Here is a 20,466-nt window from a genome sequence, read left to right on the forward strand (position 1 = left end):
GGAGTCTCGTACGTCTCCTCGCCCACTACAGCTACCAGTTCAACCACTCATCGAAGCAGTACCCACCTACCCAGGGATGCCGAAAAATAAATTGGTGCTGCAATTATTGCAATAAGAAAGCACCAATTATCTATTGGAGACTTTCTGGAGAGGAAGATCAACTATTTATTTTCGCTCCCGTTGTAGCACCAATAATCTATTGGGCGGTGTTTAATTGGCCATACATTCTTTGATACTGGTGCCCTCGCTGTGTACCAATTTTGCTGCACCAATAATCTATTTTTGAGCTGCAGGAAAAAATCAATTCTTCAGCTTGCATCGGTAATAAATAACATTACTCTTCCGCCGTCAACCTTTCACTACTATACATGAAGCGAGATCTTCGGTGATCAGTCTCACTGCACCGCACACTGGTTAGATCGACCTTCATCGTCAACTTCAGGGCGAAGACGGCGTGCCTCGGCTAGGAGCAACTTAGCTCGACGTCTACGACGCCACCACAGTTGCAAGAGTATAACGGCCTTGTGGTCAATGCGTTCCTGCTCCTCCAGTGGCACAGAGCCCGGACCATAAACTGTGAGGAGCCCCACTCCACTTGGGTCGAACTCGCGTGGTTTCCGCACGATCAACTTGGTCATCGTACGCTCTTCAGCAGCGTCGAAAGCATCCACTTCCTCGATCACTGCACGCTGGAAAGCAGCCAGATCCTCTTCGAAAGCTCTGCGTCGACTTTCAGGTACAAATGGAGTCAAGATAGCGCCCAATATCCCCGTCGCTCCCGCTACAATCTCGTAGCTGGCACTGATCGTGTTCATCGCCAATGATCGGACACCGAGATATGCGCCACTAATGAGTTCAAGAGGGCTACCGGAGGCCAAGCCACGCGCAGGTAAACGAACGAGCTCCACCACACCATGTCCCAATCGATAGACAATACGGAACGGATTCGCGTACACAGACACCGTGTGTAAGCCTCTGAGAACGAGAATCACGGCCTGCTGAGAGTATCGTCGCGTTACTTTCTCCACCACACTGGCTTGAGGTTCGTAAAGGTGCGTGAACGAAAGCTTGGTCAAGTACAGCCTGAAGTCCTTCACGTTAGACTCGGGGAGGTAAACAGCCAACCGTCGACCGGAAGGACCCAGGGTCTTAATGTATCGTCCGCCGTGGAGTTCCATGGTAAACTTGATGCGGATCGCTTCAATCGACAGCTCTTCGATGTAAACGCCGCTGGGTTCAGCTCCTGTTGCACTTGTGGCAGCTCCACCGACACCACTTCGCTCGTCCGAGCCCACAGAAGGTGCGATAGCACTGTTAGGAACACCTGCGTAGTCAAGCTGTGTGTTGAGAATTTCTTCGAAGGTGTGGTGGCTCGTAAGTCCCTCCAAGCCTTGAAAAACGCTGATCAGATTAACGACAAATTTCTCGTCTGTCGACACCTCCAGCTCTTGCATAATCAGTTCAATAAGCTCGTAGTGCGTGAACTCACCCGCGTGGCAGCTTGAGTTCCACAGTATCCGGAACTGAATGACACTCAAGCTGTTGGTGTCTAACTCCTCGAAGATACCACGATATCGGTAGTTCATGAAGCTCCTCCAGCGATCACGCAGTCGCACCGACACTCCTTCCTTCACTTGATGCACTTTTGGGCCCAAAACCACTTCACGTTCCATCTGGTTGTCCATCTGCAAGTTGCCAAGTGAAAACACCACCTCGCTGCTGCCACCCGCACATGAATACAGCAAACCAAGACGCTGCATGGAAACATACGCCACTTCCACCATGCTGGAGTTCGCGTTGTGAAGAAACGACAGACCGATGCTCGGGATAATCGCACTCATGTTGTAAATGCCCGTCGGTTGGATATGTTCTCGCACCGATGTGCGGAACTTCAGCGCCACGAGCACTTCGCCCACCAAATCGCCACTTTCTGGCTCTCGCATTTCCCACCAGTGGCCTTCTACTCGTCCAAGAGATCGGCGCGCTTGCTCTGCTGTGTTGTATGACAGAGCAATAGACCGCTTTGCCCCCACACCCATTCGCGTCCAGGCTTTCTTCGGGATCTTGATCTCCACAGTGCCAGCCGCGCCGTACTCACGCTCCATTTTACGATGATCAGAGTCATCGGACTGCTCTGAGGAGGCGTACGAATCGCTCACTCGCTCGATGTCGCTCAGCTGGATTAGTCCCTCTGCATTCGAGGGATCGCTATCGTTACGATAGAACGCCTGGTTCCGAGACAACGTACTGTCCGAGATGTTACCTGACACGGGGGGGCGACCTCGTTGGACAGGAGGCGTGTGCATCATCTCAAACGACGTGGAGTCCTCTCCTGTCCGAGGACTCCCAGAATCGTCATACTCCAGCGCAAGCTCTGCAGAGCTTTCTCTACGCCTATTGGTGCGATTGCTGTTGAAGTAGCTTTCATCATCGATACCTATAGAGGACATGTCGCGAAGTATTCCCTCTCGGTCTCCTGGACTCTCGTAGAAGTTTAGCGTCAGCTTTTTGGGTCGAGAATCACACGCGAACTCGAGATCCGAGTCGAATCGGTACACGTGCGCAGTCTTGAGCTCCTTCGATTCCGTCGCTCTTGCCTGCACATGGTAGGGTAGCAAATCAGCATCCGAACATCACAATGCCATCAGGCAACTCGCTCACTTACAGCGTGGTTGTCCGTTTCTGCAATCAGCTCTGCAGTTGAATCTGGCTTGAGAGAAAACTCGTTTCGAAGTCTTGCCGCGATAATCTTCACTTCCAGAATGTAACTGGGCGGTTTGTCCTTGTCGTGGTCGCGGAAAACCAGCACGCGTGATGCTCGGTCCATAACAATATCCCCAGTGATAGTTTTTGATTTGCTGCCAAACATTCGGTAGCGCAGGGCGTCGATATTACGTTCTCGGTCCAAGTTCGCAAAGTCATAAACTCCGTAGTTCCGAGAGGCCATTTTGACGCGACCCACGATGCTCCCCGTTCGACAAGCCACTCGCCTAAGCAAAAGTACAAATCCATCGGTTAGAACTATTCAGCACAACACAAAAGTTTCCCTGGCACTTACCAAGGTCCATCGGGTTTCACCCACGCGAAGGGAACAAACTCGCGGCTACGAATCACCACGGTTTCTTCGGAGCAATGAACTTGGCTCACATAGACGTCCGAACTGGACTCGTTGCGGATCATGTACATCGGTGGATCATCTCGTAGCAGCGTGACAACCATACTTGGCCCCATGTTGCTGATCCGGATCTTGATACGGTGCATTTCCGCGGCGCTACGTCGGAATCCCTCGAGCTGATATAAATGACTGCTTCCACCTCGCCACGACTCCATCACTGACCCCTTTAGTTTGAGCGAAAACTCGTTTTCCTCGTCCACAACAAATGGGCCGCTCCACTCTGCTCCGAGGTGGTCCATTCGCAAGTACACTCGTCGATTCGCTAAGCTCGTCGTGGCATCAAAATCGAAGTGGTGTGTGGCTGGAATTCCTTTCTTCGACATGGCAGGCAGTTCCACAACTCGGTCACTTGTCCTCATGTACTGCGATACTTTGAATGCGGCATGAGTCTTGTTTACAAACACAAAATGCGACGTCACGATGACTTGTGTCGTGCGGTGGAACTGACCCAGTGGTCGCTGGATGGATATACCAAGTTCATTGCGGGTTCTCGGACCCAATTTGCTGCCAAACTTGAGACTGATAGGTTCCTGGACACCCACCACGGTTGAATGAATCTTGTCCGACCAGCGTGAGACCTCTGTGTCAATAATGGTACCAATCTCGAAGGCCTGACCTGGACAATCCATTAACCGTGGCACAGGTCGCTGAGGAACCAATTGAGGCACCACCAAAGCAGTCGCATCCGGGTTATCGGCACAACGAAACAGCAGAGTCTGCACATGCGACTGGTTATACACCCACAACGAACAGTACAACACGATGCGAGGACTTCCGACGTCTGCTGCTGTATAGTCGATGCGAGTGACGACCTTGTTTGAGGCGATATCGCCTTCCTTGAACGCCATGCCAGGACTTTGAGGAGACGGGAGGAACTCCACGAGTGGGTCCCATGCACCGATAGCTCCGAGCATCGACTTAATCGACTTGCCCATGCCTTCTCGATAGATACAGTCTCCGAGATTAATGGGGCGGCTCCAGATTGAGTCCATCTCAGGTAACCGCAGCATCAATCGTGCGTCCAACTGGAAATCGTGGATAGGAACTTCTTCGCCAGGTGAAAGCGTGCCGGTTCGGACCACTTCCTCCAATAATCCACTGGCCACGATCTTGTACTGCACTCGAATCGGGAGAGTATTCTCAAAGATTAGACACGAGTGCAGTGATATCTGGTACTTGGTCGCGTACGTCTGCAACTCGCCGTCTTGGCTCGCATTTCCACGGGTAATCATGCCCTGGTGTTCTTCCCGATACACCTTACGCATGTGCGACGTAATGTTTACATACAGACAATAACCTAAGCCTTCTGGGTCTTCGGCTTCTAGTGTCAGGATCGTGGAGCCTGCTGCTAGTTTGTTCAGATCTGCCACAACAGTAGGTCTACACCCATCCACCTTCACAACGATCGAGTCCTTTTCTTCACCGAACATTGCGCTAATCGGGACCGACATCTTGTTGCTCGTAGTCAGCGTCATCGATTTGCCTGTTCTCGGTAAGGCACCACTCTAGTCATACAGCGTCAGTTAGTTTTCGGTCTACCCAGTGTATGGAGCCGTCGGTCGGCTTACCTCGCCAGGTGCTAAGCGCGTTCGGCAAGTCCACAGCTCCATATCAATACTGGTGTCTGAGCACATACAAAAACACACAAAGAATCTGTCAGCACGAGGTAGCGACATATTATCCACTAGCTCTTCGAGAAACAAACCATTCTTCAGCTGAACAGGTGAGCTTAGAAGCAGGACGCGACGAGACTCGTCTCTCTGTGCCACCTTGACTTCTGCTAGCACTTTTTCGCCTTGAATGAGGAACTTTCCAGCGCGACGGAGTGGGCACATCAAGCTCATTCGCGATGAGCCAATAATGACTTCCAGAGCCAACGGGGGGATATAACTCCCGCGCAGGCCATCCGAGAGCATGACGTGGTCTTTGCATTGACCTTCAGGGCCATTTGTATTCGCCGTAACGATTTTCAGCGGATCAAACACCAAGAATTGGCCGTCTTTCACTTGCTGAGGCTCATTGATCCTGCTGTGGTGCACGGAGTTGCTCGCATCTGGTACAAAGTGCAGACCGACAAAGATCTCACCCGTGACATTGCCGCGCAAATCATGAAGGCGGTACCATCGGTTTAACTTCATCCGATTGGGGTCGAGAGACGCCATGACATTGCCAGCCAGGTTAACCTCTGCCGATCCCACCGACGACCACCTCGTCCGTTGGGAGGTGGTTGTGTTCGTGCTGTCTCCTCGGTTCACACATTGCTGCGTATTAGGCGGCGTGATTCGCTGTGCAGCAGGCACGTCGAAGAAATCGTCATCGTCGTCTTCTTCGACTTCCACGTACTTGTTCGTGACGTGATCAAACACATAGTTACGTTTGCCTTCGTCCGTTGTCAGCACGTCGATCCTCAGAATTGGCGTGACGCCTGACTGGGCTCCACCGTACGCAAGCGAAAACTTGTGGCGAAAATTCTCCACGGGCTGCATCTCGCGCGGATGCCACCACGGCAACAAAACCACAGAGACTCGAACGTTGTGGAATCGTGCGTACCCTGGGAAGGACCAGCCGTCCCTGACGTCAACATGAAGTGTGCCTGCGTGGGACGTGTTGAGGTTGGCTAGCCGGATAGGAACGCCGAGATTGTTCAGCACGCACACACGACCGTCCTCCTTTTTGGCTTCTCCATCAGCTGCCACAGCAGCCAGAGTCCGCTTCTCTACAATAAAGTCTTGCTTTCGACGGTTCTTTGCGATGCTGGACAGCAATCGGATCAGCGAGTCTGTGCAGTTCACATTGAGACGTTGCAGTGCACTCAGCTGCATAGTCGTTCCGCCCTCGCCGCCATCACTTCGTGCCTTCGCGTACGCTCGCCAAGGCTCGATGAAGGGCTCCCAGTCTGCCAAAGAAGTGTTGTAGTAACGAGCTGATATTTCCACGCTAGCATCCACTGCGTGGTCCGTCGAAAGCTCCGTTCGCGTCATGCACTGCATCTTCATATCACTGACAGAGAAATTCATCACGGGGATGTAGGTGTCCAAGGATACGACGGACAAGCTTCTCTTGATCACCTCGAAGACCACTGAGTAGCACGTGATGGATAACCGGTCGTGAATTCTTCCCATCCGCAGTCGCGTACGGAAGATACTCCTTGCTGAGATCTGACGCTCTAAAGACTCGCTCTTAATTCCAACAAGCATCTGGTAGTTCAGCAACGGGATGAAGGCAGAGACCTTTGCCTTTCGCTTGGATCGCTCCTGGCTCGTGTCCTGCAGTCCGTAGTTTAGTCCAGCAGAAGTCGCAGTGGACATTCGACTACGTCCAGACGGAGATGCGTACGGGCGACCAAACCCCGTTGCATACATAGGCCGCAGATCGATCGAATCCTGGTCCTGGAGATTGAACTGCATGGACGAGAATCGCTCCGTTTGGGAAATCTGCTCGCCTGCAAGGAAACTGACATCATAGTCTCTTCTCTCAAAGCCATCGCTGTCCATGGCCTTTTCTTCGTTAGCACTGTCAAACTCAGCGTCCCCCTCAGCCTCAGCAGAGACTTCGCTGTGTGTCAGCGCCTCCAACAACGCGAAAAGCAGCTCCAACCTTCGATCTGCTTCGAGTTTGACCTGCCCGATTGAAATACTTACAGAACGATGACACACAGGCTTCTTCGCTGACTCTTCGGCACACAGATCGCATCCACCCATAGGTGCGTCCGTCTGTCGATGTAGTCGGAGATCATAGCTAAGCCAGAATTTGTCCACTTGCACCAGCCGAAGCGCGACGTCTTCAGCAAGCACAAACAATGCAGTAGGCCCAAGATGCAGCTTGAAGTTTTCTACCCCGGGGTCCGCACGGTATGAGCATGAGCTGTCCTCGATCGTCAGCTTCGCTACACAGTGAGAATCTTCAAGGTACGCCTCCAGGATTGGAGCACGAATCTGAATTCCAAGCTCAGGCACCTCCTTCCAAGGAGTAGCGCTCGCTGGCTCAGATGCATAGCCCCTATCTCCTCCACTCTCTGTAACGTCGCTGTCAGAAGCCCAAAGCACATCCAAAACGTCGATTATGTCGAATAAGACTTGCATCAAAGTGAGTGGCATCACCCAGCCCGATATCGTGAGGTCTGCGTGGAGTCCGCTTTGTAGTACGAAGCAACTTGGTGCAGCACGCGCTCCACGGTACGACATGCGCAGAACCAAAAAAGGACCTTTGTTCAGATGGTCCGCTCGCATCTTTCCAGGGGTCAACTCACCATTTTTCAGACTCAAAAACTTGTCGCCGACGTGCAGCACACCGTACTCCGAAGATTGGCGATGATCTAATACGGAGAAGTCTTTCAAACCCAGATACAAGGCGAACGCGGAGCGGTCAGGCTCCGAGACGCGATGTACATCGACCACGAATGTCACGTGGGTCACACTCAGCGAGAACCACGATGACTGCTCCTTCTTCAGCGTCGCAGTCGGTCGATAGATGCTAGAAAACCCTCCGAGTAGAAGTTCGTCCAAAGCCACTCCTTTTCGCTGCTCTAAATTGCGAAATGGCGTGTCCTCGTCTTCTAAAGGGTACGTATCTTCTTCAATGGCCGAGTCATATAACGCTTCCTCCACCTCAACGTCGTCACTATTGGATCTCTTCGCCGCCCTCCTTGCACTGCTTTCAATACTCTGCTTCCACTTCTTCAACTCCACCCGGCTGTCTGAGCTCAGCACTTTTCGAAGAGCTCCAGATCGAGTCGTAACTTCTAGAACCTCGCACAATTTGCCCTTCCGAGACTTCCACGGCCCTCCAGTAGCATTAGGTAGCATAATAACCTTGCAGCCCAGCAGACTAAACTCATCCAGCACATCTGCACCCGAGCCGTTACTGTGCATGGAGAAGTTGCCGTCGTCGTCAAGATGGCACCACGAACGCCGCCAGCGTCGGAAAGCAAGCGAGTCGTCTCTGGTGTACAGCCAGCCCATCATCTCGCTCCCTTCGTAGTATACCCAGCGGTTCCTCGCTAGCGCCAAGCGCACCATTTTCCGTTTACGCACGATAGCTCCTCGAATAAAGCGCTGCATTACTACGATGGCATGCGCAGCCCTTGCCCAATCAGGAATAGCTGGAGCCCCGCTAGGTTCATCGCCAACAAGCTGTTTCAACAGCGCACGATAGGATGGTTCGTTGGAGATCGCCACGGGTGCAGCAGGTGCTTCGGGGGCACTGACAAACAAACGCAGCAGATCAACCTTGACTTCATACGAGTAGCTGTTGACTCTTGCAGGTTCGCCCAGGGCACTATTTGAGGGGCTAGTCGATGCGTACGATGACACAAGCTGAGAAGTCATTGACGGCGGTACTGCAGATAAATTGACATCCACCCGAGAGACGCTGGATGGGGGTATTCCATCGGTGTGGTTGCTCGAGATAGCGCTAAGCCAGTCGCGCCATTCACCAAGTAGTGCAGTCATTTTAGGTTCGTCGAAAACGGCAATAGAGTTACCGATAGCCAATGAAATCTTCGATCCATACGTATCAACTTTACCGAGACGAGCGTGCGGGTGCGCTTCGTAGAGATGATTCATAGTAAATCGAAGCGCAGAGCTCTGGTCGATTTCATCAATAAACCCATCCACAGGTTTACAGATACTGGAAGAAATACAATGATTGCCTTTGTCGGCTTCTCGTGACATGCTCTGAACGTAAAAGTCATCAACCTTGATGTCGTAAAAGTGGTACGAGAACAACCTCGGCCCAAACCCAGTGATCGAAACCGCAGGGTGATCCAGCATCACTTCCGCGATCACTCGCTTCTGGAAAGCTCGAACAAGACAGAACTTCAGTTGGTCCGAGGTAAATGACACCTTGGCGACAGCGCGGGATGGAGTCACCTCGAGCGGCGTCACGGAAGGGTGACGAAATGTTAGCACCTTCGTTCCGGGCATGGAGTCGATTGCTAACTGTACATCGAAACCGGACTTGAATTTGAAGACCGATCGAAGCGGTTGATCATCCACTTTGACCAGCAGCAATCCCGGCCTCACACTTTCTTTCACCGCAGCGGGACTCTTCTCGGCGCAGCGCTTGATCGCCACATCACCTGACGCCAGTATATCGAACAGGAGCCCTGTCGGTCCTTCAGGAAATGGCACGCTGATCTCTGGGAGCGGTATGCCCATAGCATCGCCAAGACCATACAATGCACTCGGGTACGGTACTATCCTTTCTGCGCCTGCGATATCATCTAGTCCGAGTCGATTCCGTATCGACACCACCACTTCATACGGCAGCTGCTGTTCTATCCTCGTGGCGTTATGCCATGCCTCGCTCTTCTTCAGCGCATCCATCCCTTCGCTTTTCATCGCTATCACCTGCTTCCACAGCAGAAAATAATTCTCCGCCAGCTCGGCCAACTTGGCCTCGTTACTCGCGATATGTCGCTCCGACGCCCTCACCTGTTCTGCTACCATAACTCTCCACTTTTCATGCCCAGAGAATGAGTCGATAATCAGCTTCAGTACTGACAATTGCTCCTCATCCAGTGTCATCCATATCCTCGACAAGTGAAACACCGCATTATAGCGCGGGTCTTCCGTCTGCGCATGTTGCGCCGCTGTGTTCATCGTCAGCTTCAGCGCCACATTAATCGGCGCCACCAAGAACCTATGTGCATGCGCGCTTTCCTCTGTATTCCACCAGTCTGCCTTGGCCGATCTCGACCCCATCTCCTTTAACCTCGACAGCGTCGACTGCAGCACCTTCGGATGGACTCTGGAGTGGATAAAATGCAGCGCATTCGGGTCCACATACGCCGACAGATCAATGGCATTGATCAACTTGAACACCAAATGATTTTTCTCCTGTGCAGCGTCCTGTTTCTGATCGTCAAAGCCTCCAACTCGCCAATTACTAGGCGTCGTGACCGCTGAGAGCGCCCCTAGCGTGAATCCTGCTGCGAATTTTACCCCATCCGTCCTATTCTTTTCCTTATTACTGGTCCTTGATGTCGGAGGACTCCTCATGGGCCCTGTTGGGAGCCACACTCCCTCTACTCGTATGTGTAAGTTCCTAATATCGACCTGCAGGTTGTCAATAAGTTTGGTCATGGTGCGTCCTATCCAGCCGTCAGTACCAAAGTATCCTTCACTCTCATGAGGTACAGTGTATTCGGGTACTTGCGGTCCGTTCCAGCGGTCCTGCAGGTCCTGCTCAAGTTTGCTAATCTTTAGGTCCACCAGAGCCGAAATCTCGTCCTGTAGCTCTTCTTCATCATGCTTAAGGGGTTCAAGGACCAGTAGGACGTCCTGGAACTTGATCTTGGCTGATGCACTTCCGAAAATGGCGGAGATGGGCAAGTCTGCTTCGAATAACCCGATAAAGCCCGTCTTGAGCCTAAAAGGCAGCCAACTAGGCACGACACTGGACCTGAGTGTCAGATTCTCGAGCTTGAGCCGTTCCGACGACTGCCACAGCTTAGCCGACACGTTCACCGTCTGGCTCTCCACATACTGGCCCAGGAAGTACACGATCCAGGACTTGAGCGCGCCCTCCAGCATAGTGGTAGAATAAATAACTACTGTAAACAGAGCTGGCTTTTCGATAAGTGAAAACACGCAATTGGACGAAAAGGAACAGTAGCTGACAGGAGTTGACCAATGGCAGAACATCAGCTGACAGACGAGACGAAATGTGTTAAAACCCTGGTAAAACTGATAACGTGGGTAAACTGTAGCATGTCACACATTTGTTGCCAAGATGTCGGTTACTGTTCGGACATATAGTAGCATCTACCGGTACATGAATTAGTTAACGTTAATACCGACTCAGTGCAGATGCTAAGCACAAAAATGAACTCTCCAACCGAATAAAATCTCACTAGCAGGACAGCGAAAAATGCGCCACTGGAATTTCTGGTGGCTGTAGTGCAATGTCGACCCAGTCTTTCATCCTCGCTGCGTCCGCGGCTGTACGATCCGATGGTGCATGGCGTCGACGTGGCTGATGGTAGTAATTGATGCACTTGGTGAGCTCCATTCGCCAGGGCCGTGGCCACCGCTGAACTCGTAGCGCACACGCACCACGTAGCTTTTCGAATAGTCGAGACCAAAGATCGTCGTGACGAGCTCGCGTTCGTTCTCACTTGATCGTCGAGGCCGGCCGGACCAGTTCTTCCATACCTTCATCGTCCAGTCTCGAGAGAACTGTAAATGGTACGATGTCGCGTTGGAATGCACACGCCAACGCACGTGGATCGCCGCCTGGATCAAAGAAATTGAACAGCACTGAGTTGGTCATTTCCACGAAGCAATAATAATCAATGGCAAACATACCTTTGATGGCGACTCGAGAAAAATCTCTGTACGCGGCGATGCCGGTACAATGCCCATACGAAGCTCCAATCTACCTCCGTCAAAGCCGTCGCCACGACGAAAAGGTCGTAAGAACGCTGCTAGCCGCGATGACTGCCGACCTGATGTCAATTCAGCGTCTGTAAACTCTGTAATTACCGAGCTGTTTTCAGTTGATCGCGCACTATCAGCGTCGCCAAAACTCTCGGACATGACTGCATCTTGACTGTCTGAGTCGTCTCGATCCTCTTCCAACCCCGGGCGCTCGGGAAACATGAAAGGCCCTGCTGCGATTGGCATTCGCAGATCACTGTCCATACTACTGGTACTGGACCGTCTGGACGACACCTCCTGCTGGTCATCTGACACCGACCATGCTCGTCGAACACCCCGCAGTGTATATCTAGTACGGAACCGCAAGCGGATTGGTCTTGGCGCGATCTTGAGGATACGGAGCACATCCTGGAACTCCAAGTTAGCGATGCTTTCTCCATTCACCGACTGCAGCACGTCGCCCTCCTGTAAGACAAGCAACAAGATCCGAACGTTAGCTTTATTTCGTTCGTCATCTTCCGCCTGCAATGCCGTCACGTACGCGGATCTGATGTGAGACTTGACCGACGCTGAAAATTGTGGACTTGACGATGGTCACAGGGATTCTGTTGCCGGATGGGTCCACTTGCTCTTGGCTCTTGAGTGTCAATCCCAACTTGTCCTCCGTGAATACCACCTACAGGAAGACAACAGTTGTCAATATACGACCTTTCGTCTTCAACTTGCAGGATCTCCAGCTCTAAATCATAGATTTGGTTATAGCTAGACTAAGTCGAACCTCGTAGTCCTCGTAGGACTGATCAGGACTCAAATGCCAGCATCGAGGCACCGCTGCGTTGGGGGCTGGGTAGCTGCTGACTGCGCTGCTATTGCTACACGCCGAGACGCTGAGGCTGCTGCTACTCGAGCTGCGATGTCGATGGCGCATGGACAGAGACGAGCGACGGGACTGCGGGCCCACCAAGTCCTGCGAGAAGCGAATCGTCACCGGTTCCTCCCAGAAGAGACTTTGTCTGGCTTCTTACAGACTTTCTTTCGTCATTAATTCGTACCTACAGTAGAAAAAAAATGTACGGATAAAATCTGGCCCATCCGGATGATGTGTCCTTTTGATTCTCTATCGAAGATGGACAGAAGAAGCATAATTTGACCACTTTTGGCTTAATATTAATACAGCCTAGTACATGTACCGTAGATTGCTTTCCAGCAACTCAGTTTGTGGTGCACTGCGTAGAGAGCCAAGCAATTCCGGTGACCCTTTTTTCCTGGCTACAATTATTTGGCATGGAGTTGCCTGTTCCTACAGCCACCTCACTTTTTACACTGCAACAACCAGGCGAGTTCAAAAGCACAATGATTTTTATCGTATCCGTGATTCTGCTGGTTCTGTCGTTTGTGGGTGCTCACGACTGCTTTGACACCGACAGAGCCAAGATTGACAACCAGAGCGCGTCCTACATGTTCGTAACGGATCATGTGAAAATTATGGAGCAGGATATCCCGGACGCGGTGGCCATGCGATCGGAGCGGAATACACATTCAAGATGTTGGAGAACGAGGTGGAAGCTGGTACGGTCGTTTGTGGGACGGTAGACGCCGATACGTATACAAACACGAACTGGCGGAAACGAATCTTCGTGAACGCTGGCGAGACAGTGAGTTTCGCGTACTGGCCCAATGGATATATCGTCAAGGACAAGAAGGTCATCGGAGCGCAGCACGGGATTTATTGGACAGGGGACGTAGGCACGTCGCTCACGTCGACGTCAGAGATGACAGACGAAAACTTGATCAATGGACATACAATGGACTATGACGATGAGAATTGTGGCGACACGTACGACTACGAAGGGAAGCCCAGTGGTCGAGCAGGGGATGGATGGCCTTGTATCGGAGCGAGGATTCGTACGTAGTACGTACGATAGATCTCGCGGGTATTTGGGAGCAGCGTACTCGACGTGCTTTGAGATGCAGGTGTGGAAGTATCATCAGCACTGCATCATTGGTAAGCACAAGGGCCGCAACGACAAACACGACGAAGATTTACAAATCCGGTATCACAGAACCATTCTCGAGACTGAAAACTGGCAATGAAAGTCTGGCGGTTGTGCATGCGGCGAATTGAAGCCGTGGCTTGGAAGAATTCACCGAAATGCATTTCGATAACCTCGCTGAAGGCTCAGACGAAAGCGGTGAATCAAATTCTTCGAGCCACGATGTACCGTACGGACTCTGACGGACAACTGGGTGAGTTGGAAATATGTTTGGCTCAGCGGGGAACACCCAGGAGCTCACGCGGTCTAGGCATTGTGACAGCCCTACTGATGATTGCTTTTTAGTAGGCGGGCCTCCCAGAAATGGTAGTGTATTTTTTTGCGTGTTTACTGTGTTTGAATACAGCGTGTGAGAGCATCTGCCTTCAAGGTACATTGTCTCCTTATCTCCTTGTCTCATCCTCTGTCTATACTTCTAAGAAACGTGCTATCGGTCGACAATTCAGCACTCTGAAACCGGAATTCGAAAGCGATATCCACCGCGTTTCTTCAGTCTCGCCTTTGCGAAGAAGATGACGGTCGGTCTGTGGGTCATAGCGAACAACCACCGCCTCCGTTTCCACCTCCAACCCCACATTAGATCGCTTTACAGCTGACACGAGCGGATCACCGAAGTGCCGGTTGTTAAAGAGTCGAACGCGACATCCGCACATCAGCTCGTCGCCCCAACACACGTGCTGACCTGCATCAAAGTAGCGAATTCGTTGATTTGGATGAAGTACCTGTTGGTCCTTTTCAGTCTTACTTCCATCACGCCCTGTATCTCGACTACTAGTAAGACTGTCTGGATCTCCTTCGCTGCTAGTGTAGATACCTTTGCCCTGCTTCTCGTCACGAATAAAACTACCTTTCCATGATTCACCCGAAGCCCAATAGTACGTGCCGTTACCATGCATGAAACCATCTTTCCAGTTGCCAACATACCGAATCACTCGTTTGATATCGGCAGTCCGCCCTACCGTTGTGGTGTATTTTTCTTCGGGCACCCACAGCGTTCCATACCCATGAGGAATCGTCACCCCATTCTCCGTGACGCCATCGCCGTCGTATTTGCGGCCGTCTTCATAGCGTTTTACAATTTGTCTTGCCCCCCATGCTGTAAATTCGTCTTGTTCCTGTTGCGCTCTCTCACGCGCAGCTTGGGCGTCTAAAATACTCACGACTTTGGCCTTTTCACTGCGAATAAACTCCCTCTTTGCCTGTCGAAATGCTGCTCGTTCCTCAACGAATCGACGTTCAAACACTCTCCACCCAGGGTCACCACCGTCTTCATTTCCTCGATCGTGCTGCTCAATTAGAAGCATTGCCGCAGACTCTTGACCGCTGGCCATCAACAACGCCCCCGCTACTGCCATCTCGGATAACCCGCTACCATCAAATAAAGACCGATCACCTTTCGTCCGTACTCGATCGATCGTCACTTGTTTGTACGGGTATTCAGGCCATTGTAAACGTGAACCCTCGTGAGCATGGAGAGCCCGTAGGGGGTCGAATGCAAATTCTAGTGACCCAGGAGGGTCGATCACCGACTTGTACATGCTACGACTGAGCAACACTTCTCACTTGGCCGTACAATAAGGACGTGGCTCGGGTCCGTTTCTCGACGCTACAAATAGTGCGGCGTCTAATGAATGGGGATGACAAGTTGCTGTACTTACTCTTTTCTTTGGTTGATCACAGCTGAAAAATCAACTCGAAGTCATGGATCCAGCAGAATACCCTTGGAGTAACCAAAACGATCTGGTTTCCAGCTTAGATCTGTTAGAGGAGGAAGTTCTTCGTGACCCAAGCAAACATGGGCCGCAGTGGAATCGAGATACGCACCTCCTCGTGGAAGGAGAATCCGCAGCTACAGTCCCAAGGTTCGGCTGAGTAAAAGCTCAAGTCTAGCTTACATTCTCACTTCTTAAATGCTGCTAACGCAGAGAAGTGACGAGGATATCTCCACGAAAGCCTCAAGTGGTGTTAAAGACTTCAACTCGACGCAGACTGGGTAAGAGCCGTCGCAGAGACCGGAGCACGAATAATGCAGAGGAACAAGAAGCACCGAGAAGACAGTTGCAGGTAAAGCTTTAGTTACTCCTTCGGCTCGAAGGGCTGATACTTTATGTTATTAGCTTGAGAATGAGCGACTTCAACATGAGGTGGCACATTGGCAGCGTGAGGTGGCACATGCCCGAGACGAAAAACACGAACTAGAAGTCTCATTTCGACGGCTAGATCAAGAGATTGGTAATGGATACCACCTTGCGGAGCGCAAGGAGAAGGAGCTTCGTATCGCGGAACTTGTGACGAAGAATCAGAAGGTGCGCAACGGAGCAGTCTACGCTTACTTGCAACAGTGCTAACATCCAATCCATCCATGCGCGCTTAGATGTCGCTGCTACTGGAAAAGGAGCTTCAAGGTCAGGAAGAACTTCGTCGAGTGCATAGAGAACTACAAGGCGAGCACCGAAAGATGACGGAGCAAGTGACACTGCTCAACCAGGTTCTTGACAGTGTCGAAACTAAACATACACAGCTGTCCAGCTCCCATGACACACTCACCGCAAGCTACGAGGCAGCTCAAAACACAATCGAGACGCTGCAACGTGAGATTCACGTCCTGCAAGACAAAGTAGCCACCTCCGACGCCCACATACAGGTTATTACTGAGTATGAAAGCAAGATTCAACAGTGGGAGCGCACTTGTCGTGAGCTGGAGCGAAAGTGCGAGCATAACACTCAAAAACTTAAACAGACTCAGAGAATTGCGAGTACAACTCAGCAAGAAGCCCAACGAGCTCTCGATCGCCAAGAAGAGTTGGAGCAGGAGCTGCGCAACGCACACGACCAAGTGATTCAAGCCAACGCTGCCGTGAGGACGATGGAAGCCAAGCTGGAGGCGAATCTGAAAGCCGGCGGCAGTCAGGAATTGGTACGAGTATAATTGAAATTGGGGGGGGGGATAAAGACTGATAAAGTGACCTTGATGTAGCTTCGCCAGCGGATCCGCCAATTGGAGGGGGAGCTGCAGCAAAAGTACCGAGCCAACTCAGAGCTCATGCAGACTTGTAACCAGCTACTTAGTTCACAAAAGCGACCTGGTTCTGGCAAGACACCTCGTACAACCAGAAACAGCCACGCAATCGGATCCCAAGTGGCCAGATTGACCACGAGAATCACCTCACTGACAGATAAACTGTCTTCTGCGGAAGAAGCTTGGTGAGAACCAATTCCTATCAAGACTGACACTCCATCGTCTAACGTTTCTCTACTAAGCAATCGAAAGGGCCGCAGCTTAGACATCCTCATGCAGGCATTCCCCTTCTTGTTGCGCAAATTGGACGCGATGCAGGACCAGCTGGCTGCTGCAGTTGAATCCAATGACATTATTCAGCGTGCTTTAGAAGAAGTGCACGGTCAATCCAATGCTGGCTTCGCTAACAATGACACCCGATTGAGCGGCTCTATGTATCTCCACTTAGCACGGGACAAATACGTGCTCGAAGCCCCGTATCCACTTGAATTGCTCACTTATCAAACTGGAGCTCAAGTGTTAAGAGGAAATTTAGAGTCGACAACCAGGGCAAAGACAAAGACGTTTTTGCCATTCAGAGTCAAGTTGAGCGCCTTACAATTGAAGGACAGTCAGCGCGAAGAAGAGAGTGAGAATCGGATGGATCAACTTGTCACGCTTTCTGCCGACTCGAGCGACACCAGTGGCGCTGCGTATCTAAATCGAAGTAAGATCAATGCGTTCTTAGAAGTGATCCAATGCAGCGCTGCGAGGAAGAAGTTCAAGACTCTCGTCATTGGGAAACTAGCTGAGACTCTGAATAAATTACGCAAACTCGCGCATCGCTCTGCTTCGGAGGCGGCAACACAGCAAGCGTCGATCCAAATGCTACAGCGTGAGATCGTAGAACTTCAGCACCGACTGAGAAACTCTCGAAGTGATGGCAACATCAACGGTCAGTGTGACGGAGTTGCTGCTAGGAAGGAGGCGTTTAAGACAAGCCAATTCCTCCTGAAAATGGTAGATGTGTACGCCGAGAAGCAGCTGGAAAGTGATCAGCGTCAAATGACTTTCGTAACTCAGCCGATGTTCAGCGATATGCTCATAACCAAGACACAAAACGAAAGCTATAGCTCATCTGGTGATCGCCTTTTGCTTTCAGAGAGCGACCTGAGCGATGAAGACGTGGGTCAGTTGTTGCTAAAGATTTTGGTGAGTGGAGTGAGGTTCCGCGAGATCAACCTTGATTCAAATAATATCTCGGATGCTGGAGCTCAACACGTGGCCGAATTCGTGGAGAAATCCCCTACAAGTGTTCGAGTTATGAGGCTTATTGGTAACAAACGTATAACACGTCGTGGAATTGATTTAATCAAGGGAGGTTTGATACGGAATCACCGTGTGCAGCGTGTGAGCGAGAACGAGCGTGCATCAGATGATTGTATTATTTTGCGCGGTCTTGCAATTGACCAGAGCTTTGATGAAAGCGGCAATGCCACGGAAGTTCTCCGAGTTATCTTACCAATAACTTCGGAAAATGAAGAACATGGGGCTGCGACGATGGAAACGACGCCGGAAGCGGTCGATGCCATGACGGAAAAGCTTCGCCAGCTCGGTTTCAGGTACAACATACGGCCCGCGTCAGCCCCTTCACGCCCACGATCCGCTCCGTACAACAGCTACAAGCGCATTGATCTCTATCCTCGGAGATCCTCAGCAATAAACTCCAGCAGAAGAGTGTCCGCTTTTACTAGCGCTAGTACTGATTTCAACCGGAGAGCTCGCGTTGCTAGCGATAGTGAAGCCAACATAAGAAGTAGCCCTGCTACTGGTACCAAAATCACTACCAATCGACGCCAGCATATTAAACAGCAGCAAGATCTCCGTTTTCAATCTCTGGAAGCTGCTATACAACGAGCCTCAGCGCCGCATCGACGCTCCCAAGGCAGCAGGCACCACATATCGACATCGTTGAACTCTCAAGTTCGCTCTGGAAAAATGAGTTATACTGGCAAAACGCACATCAATACGATACGAGGGTTGAGACGATAAGCAGCAGCTTCATTCGAGGGTTAAGTTTATTGCTGACTATTCTGTAGCTTCGCCAACACTTGGCGGCGAGGATTCGGTCGCCTATGAGACTCGACGTACTTTGCAACATTCGCAGATGTGTGCTGGTCGCGGGAGACAACATACACACTTCTTTTTGAAAGTACATGTAGCAAAAAGTCTAAGTACCCTAAGCTTGCAGCGTGCTAGTCGCTATATTTTTTGTGGCTTCATAATAGCAGTAAATAACGCCATGAAATATTCTGTTATTTTTCGGAAGTATTTGTTTCAAAGTCGAGGAATGCTAGTTTTTACGTCCTTAACCCCAACAAATTTTGTCCTTAACCGTCCGAAAATGAGACCACGCAGAACAAAATGATACTTACGAACCTAAGTACGAATCGCGATTTAAGCCTTTCTTTTGAGTCCTTATACATGTAAGCTACAGAATGCTTAAAACTGAAGAAGTTGTGGTCGCTCAAAAATAATATCTCCATTTATGGGCCCTCGAAATGACGATACATTTAGGAGTGCTGCAGAGCACACTGCGTGACTTATCCAGCTCCTGTTTTTAATCATACTAAATATTGCATCGTATTAATTAAAACGGGCTCCCGTGTGCTGTTGGATACAGAGGCCCTTTTGGAACAAATTTAGATGGTCATTTCTTAATTTTGAGCGGTATTACAATACCGTATCGATGCCTCACAATTTAATATGTTTTGTAAATGGGGGCTTATATAAAGGAAGTGTCTTCCCAAACAGCAAAAACTTACAATTTAATACGGTATTCTGTAGCAACATCAATTTTTCTAAATCAAGAGACAATACGTGCGGTCCAAACCGTTCATTTCAGATTCACCCTCCCCTTGATGAAGGGGTCGACAGCTAAGAAGAAGGGCAAGCGCATCCGTCGCGGCCCGAAAATTGATGACAGCTCTGACAGCACCAGCTTTTTCCTGCCTTTACCCAAGCTGCACGTGGTAGCCCCCCCCAACTCTACGAAGGAACCCCATAAAACAGAAAAAATGGTGACCTCCGATTGTCTGGGAAATATTGATGGCGTTACGGATCTGCTGCCCGAGGATTGCGCTACTTGCCCACACTTTAGTACACGTGGAAGGAGATGGAGGCCGTGTTTGCGAGGTACATTACTGTTTATAAAATGAATATGACGTTAATTTAAATTAAGCTACTATACATAGATACCTGCATAATATCTTTCAAAGGTACAGTCTCCGAACGCTATTAAACAACGCAAACTAACCAAGCTGCACGGCGGGGGGCCCAGCCCAGCATTTCGGACGAGTCGACAAGGTACTACACAAAGTCGTAGACGTGCACGCACACAGGGACGTTTACGTCTCAAACGACTGGTATGCGGACAAACCACACGAATCGACACATCGCTGTCTTCAAACGATCTGTTGCCAGAGGGAGTGGACGGGGTATTTCGTGTCGCCATGCGGAAGCACGAATCGACATACAGCCATGATATTGATGCAACGTGTTCAACACATCCGCTGAAGTATGTAACGCTACGTCTCCAGGAACATGGGCTGTGGCTCGGACGATGTGGTAGGGTGCATACATTGTCAGCTTTGTTACAAAATTTAACATATCCTGATTTCCTTGTTGGTTTTACATACAGTTGGTGCTAAAAATGGGCTCTGCGATACCTGAAAGATGTCCGTGGTAAACCCATTCTGCTGAAAGATGTTAGCAACATGATTGCCAAAATGCGGAGAGATTCACATACCTCTCCTGACGACGATGTACGGGTACAGGAGGCTCTACAAAACCTTAGTA

General features: G+C 50.7%; 5 protein-coding genes across 5 annotated transcripts; 2 read left to right on the forward strand and 3 right to left on the reverse strand.

Annotated features, from left to right (window-relative positions):
• Nucleotides 1–395: 395 nt before the first annotated feature.
• Nucleotides 396–10,710, reverse strand: PITG_01663 (uncharacterized protein; the record flags this gene model as incomplete). The annotated part of the gene is made up of 6 exons (XM_002908241.1): nt 396–2,597; nt 2,666–2,990; nt 3,059–4,680; nt 4,744–4,799; nt 4,881–7,158; nt 7,231–10,710. The coding sequence occupies 6 exons, from the start codon at nt 10,708–10,710 to the stop codon at nt 396–398; spliced, it is 9,963 nt and encodes a 3,320-aa protein (XP_002908287.1).
• Nucleotides 10,711–11,097: 387 nt separating this feature from the next.
• On the reverse strand, nt 11,098–12,560 carry PITG_01664 (uncharacterized protein; the record flags this gene model as incomplete). The annotated part of the gene is made up of 5 exons (XM_002908242.1): nt 11,098–11,412; nt 11,485–11,616; nt 11,662–12,021; nt 12,098–12,232; nt 12,335–12,560. The coding sequence occupies 5 exons, from the start codon at nt 12,482–12,484 to the stop codon at nt 11,098–11,100; spliced, it is 1,092 nt and encodes a 363-aa protein (XP_002908288.1).
• Nucleotides 12,561–13,100: 540 nt separating this feature from the next.
• On the forward strand, nt 13,101–13,469 carry PITG_01665 (uncharacterized protein; the record flags this gene model as incomplete). The annotated part of the gene is made up of 1 exon (XM_002908243.1): nt 13,101–13,469. The coding sequence occupies one exon, from the start codon at nt 13,101–13,103 to the stop codon at nt 13,467–13,469; it is 369 nt and encodes a 122-aa protein (XP_002908289.1).
• Nucleotides 13,470–14,017: 548 nt separating this feature from the next.
• On the reverse strand, nt 14,018–15,148 carry PITG_01666 (uncharacterized protein; the record flags this gene model as incomplete). The annotated part of the gene is made up of 3 exons (XM_002908244.1): nt 14,018–14,855; nt 14,925–14,955; nt 15,004–15,148. The coding sequence occupies 3 exons, from the start codon at nt 15,146–15,148 to the stop codon at nt 14,018–14,020; spliced, it is 1,014 nt and encodes a 337-aa protein (XP_002908290.1).
• Nucleotides 15,149–15,311: 163 nt separating this feature from the next.
• PITG_01667 (uncharacterized protein) lies at nt 15,312–18,747 on the forward strand (the record flags this gene model as incomplete). Its single annotated transcript, XM_002908245.1, has 7 exons — nt 15,312–15,472; nt 15,536–15,674; nt 15,728–15,916; nt 15,985–16,527; nt 16,588–16,814; nt 16,890–18,230; nt 18,708–18,747. 7 exons carry the CDS (start codon nt 15,312–15,314, stop codon nt 18,745–18,747), a joined length of 2,640 nt encoding a protein of 879 aa, XP_002908291.1.
• Nucleotides 18,748–20,466: the final 1,719 nt, after the last annotated feature.

Source organism: Phytophthora infestans, genomic scaffold (assembly GCF_000142945.1).
Source record: "Phytophthora infestans T30-4 supercont1.2 genomic scaffold, whole genome shotgun sequence".
NCBI classification, from domain to species: domain Eukaryota; phylum Oomycota; class Peronosporomycetes; order Peronosporales; family Peronosporaceae; genus Phytophthora; species Phytophthora infestans.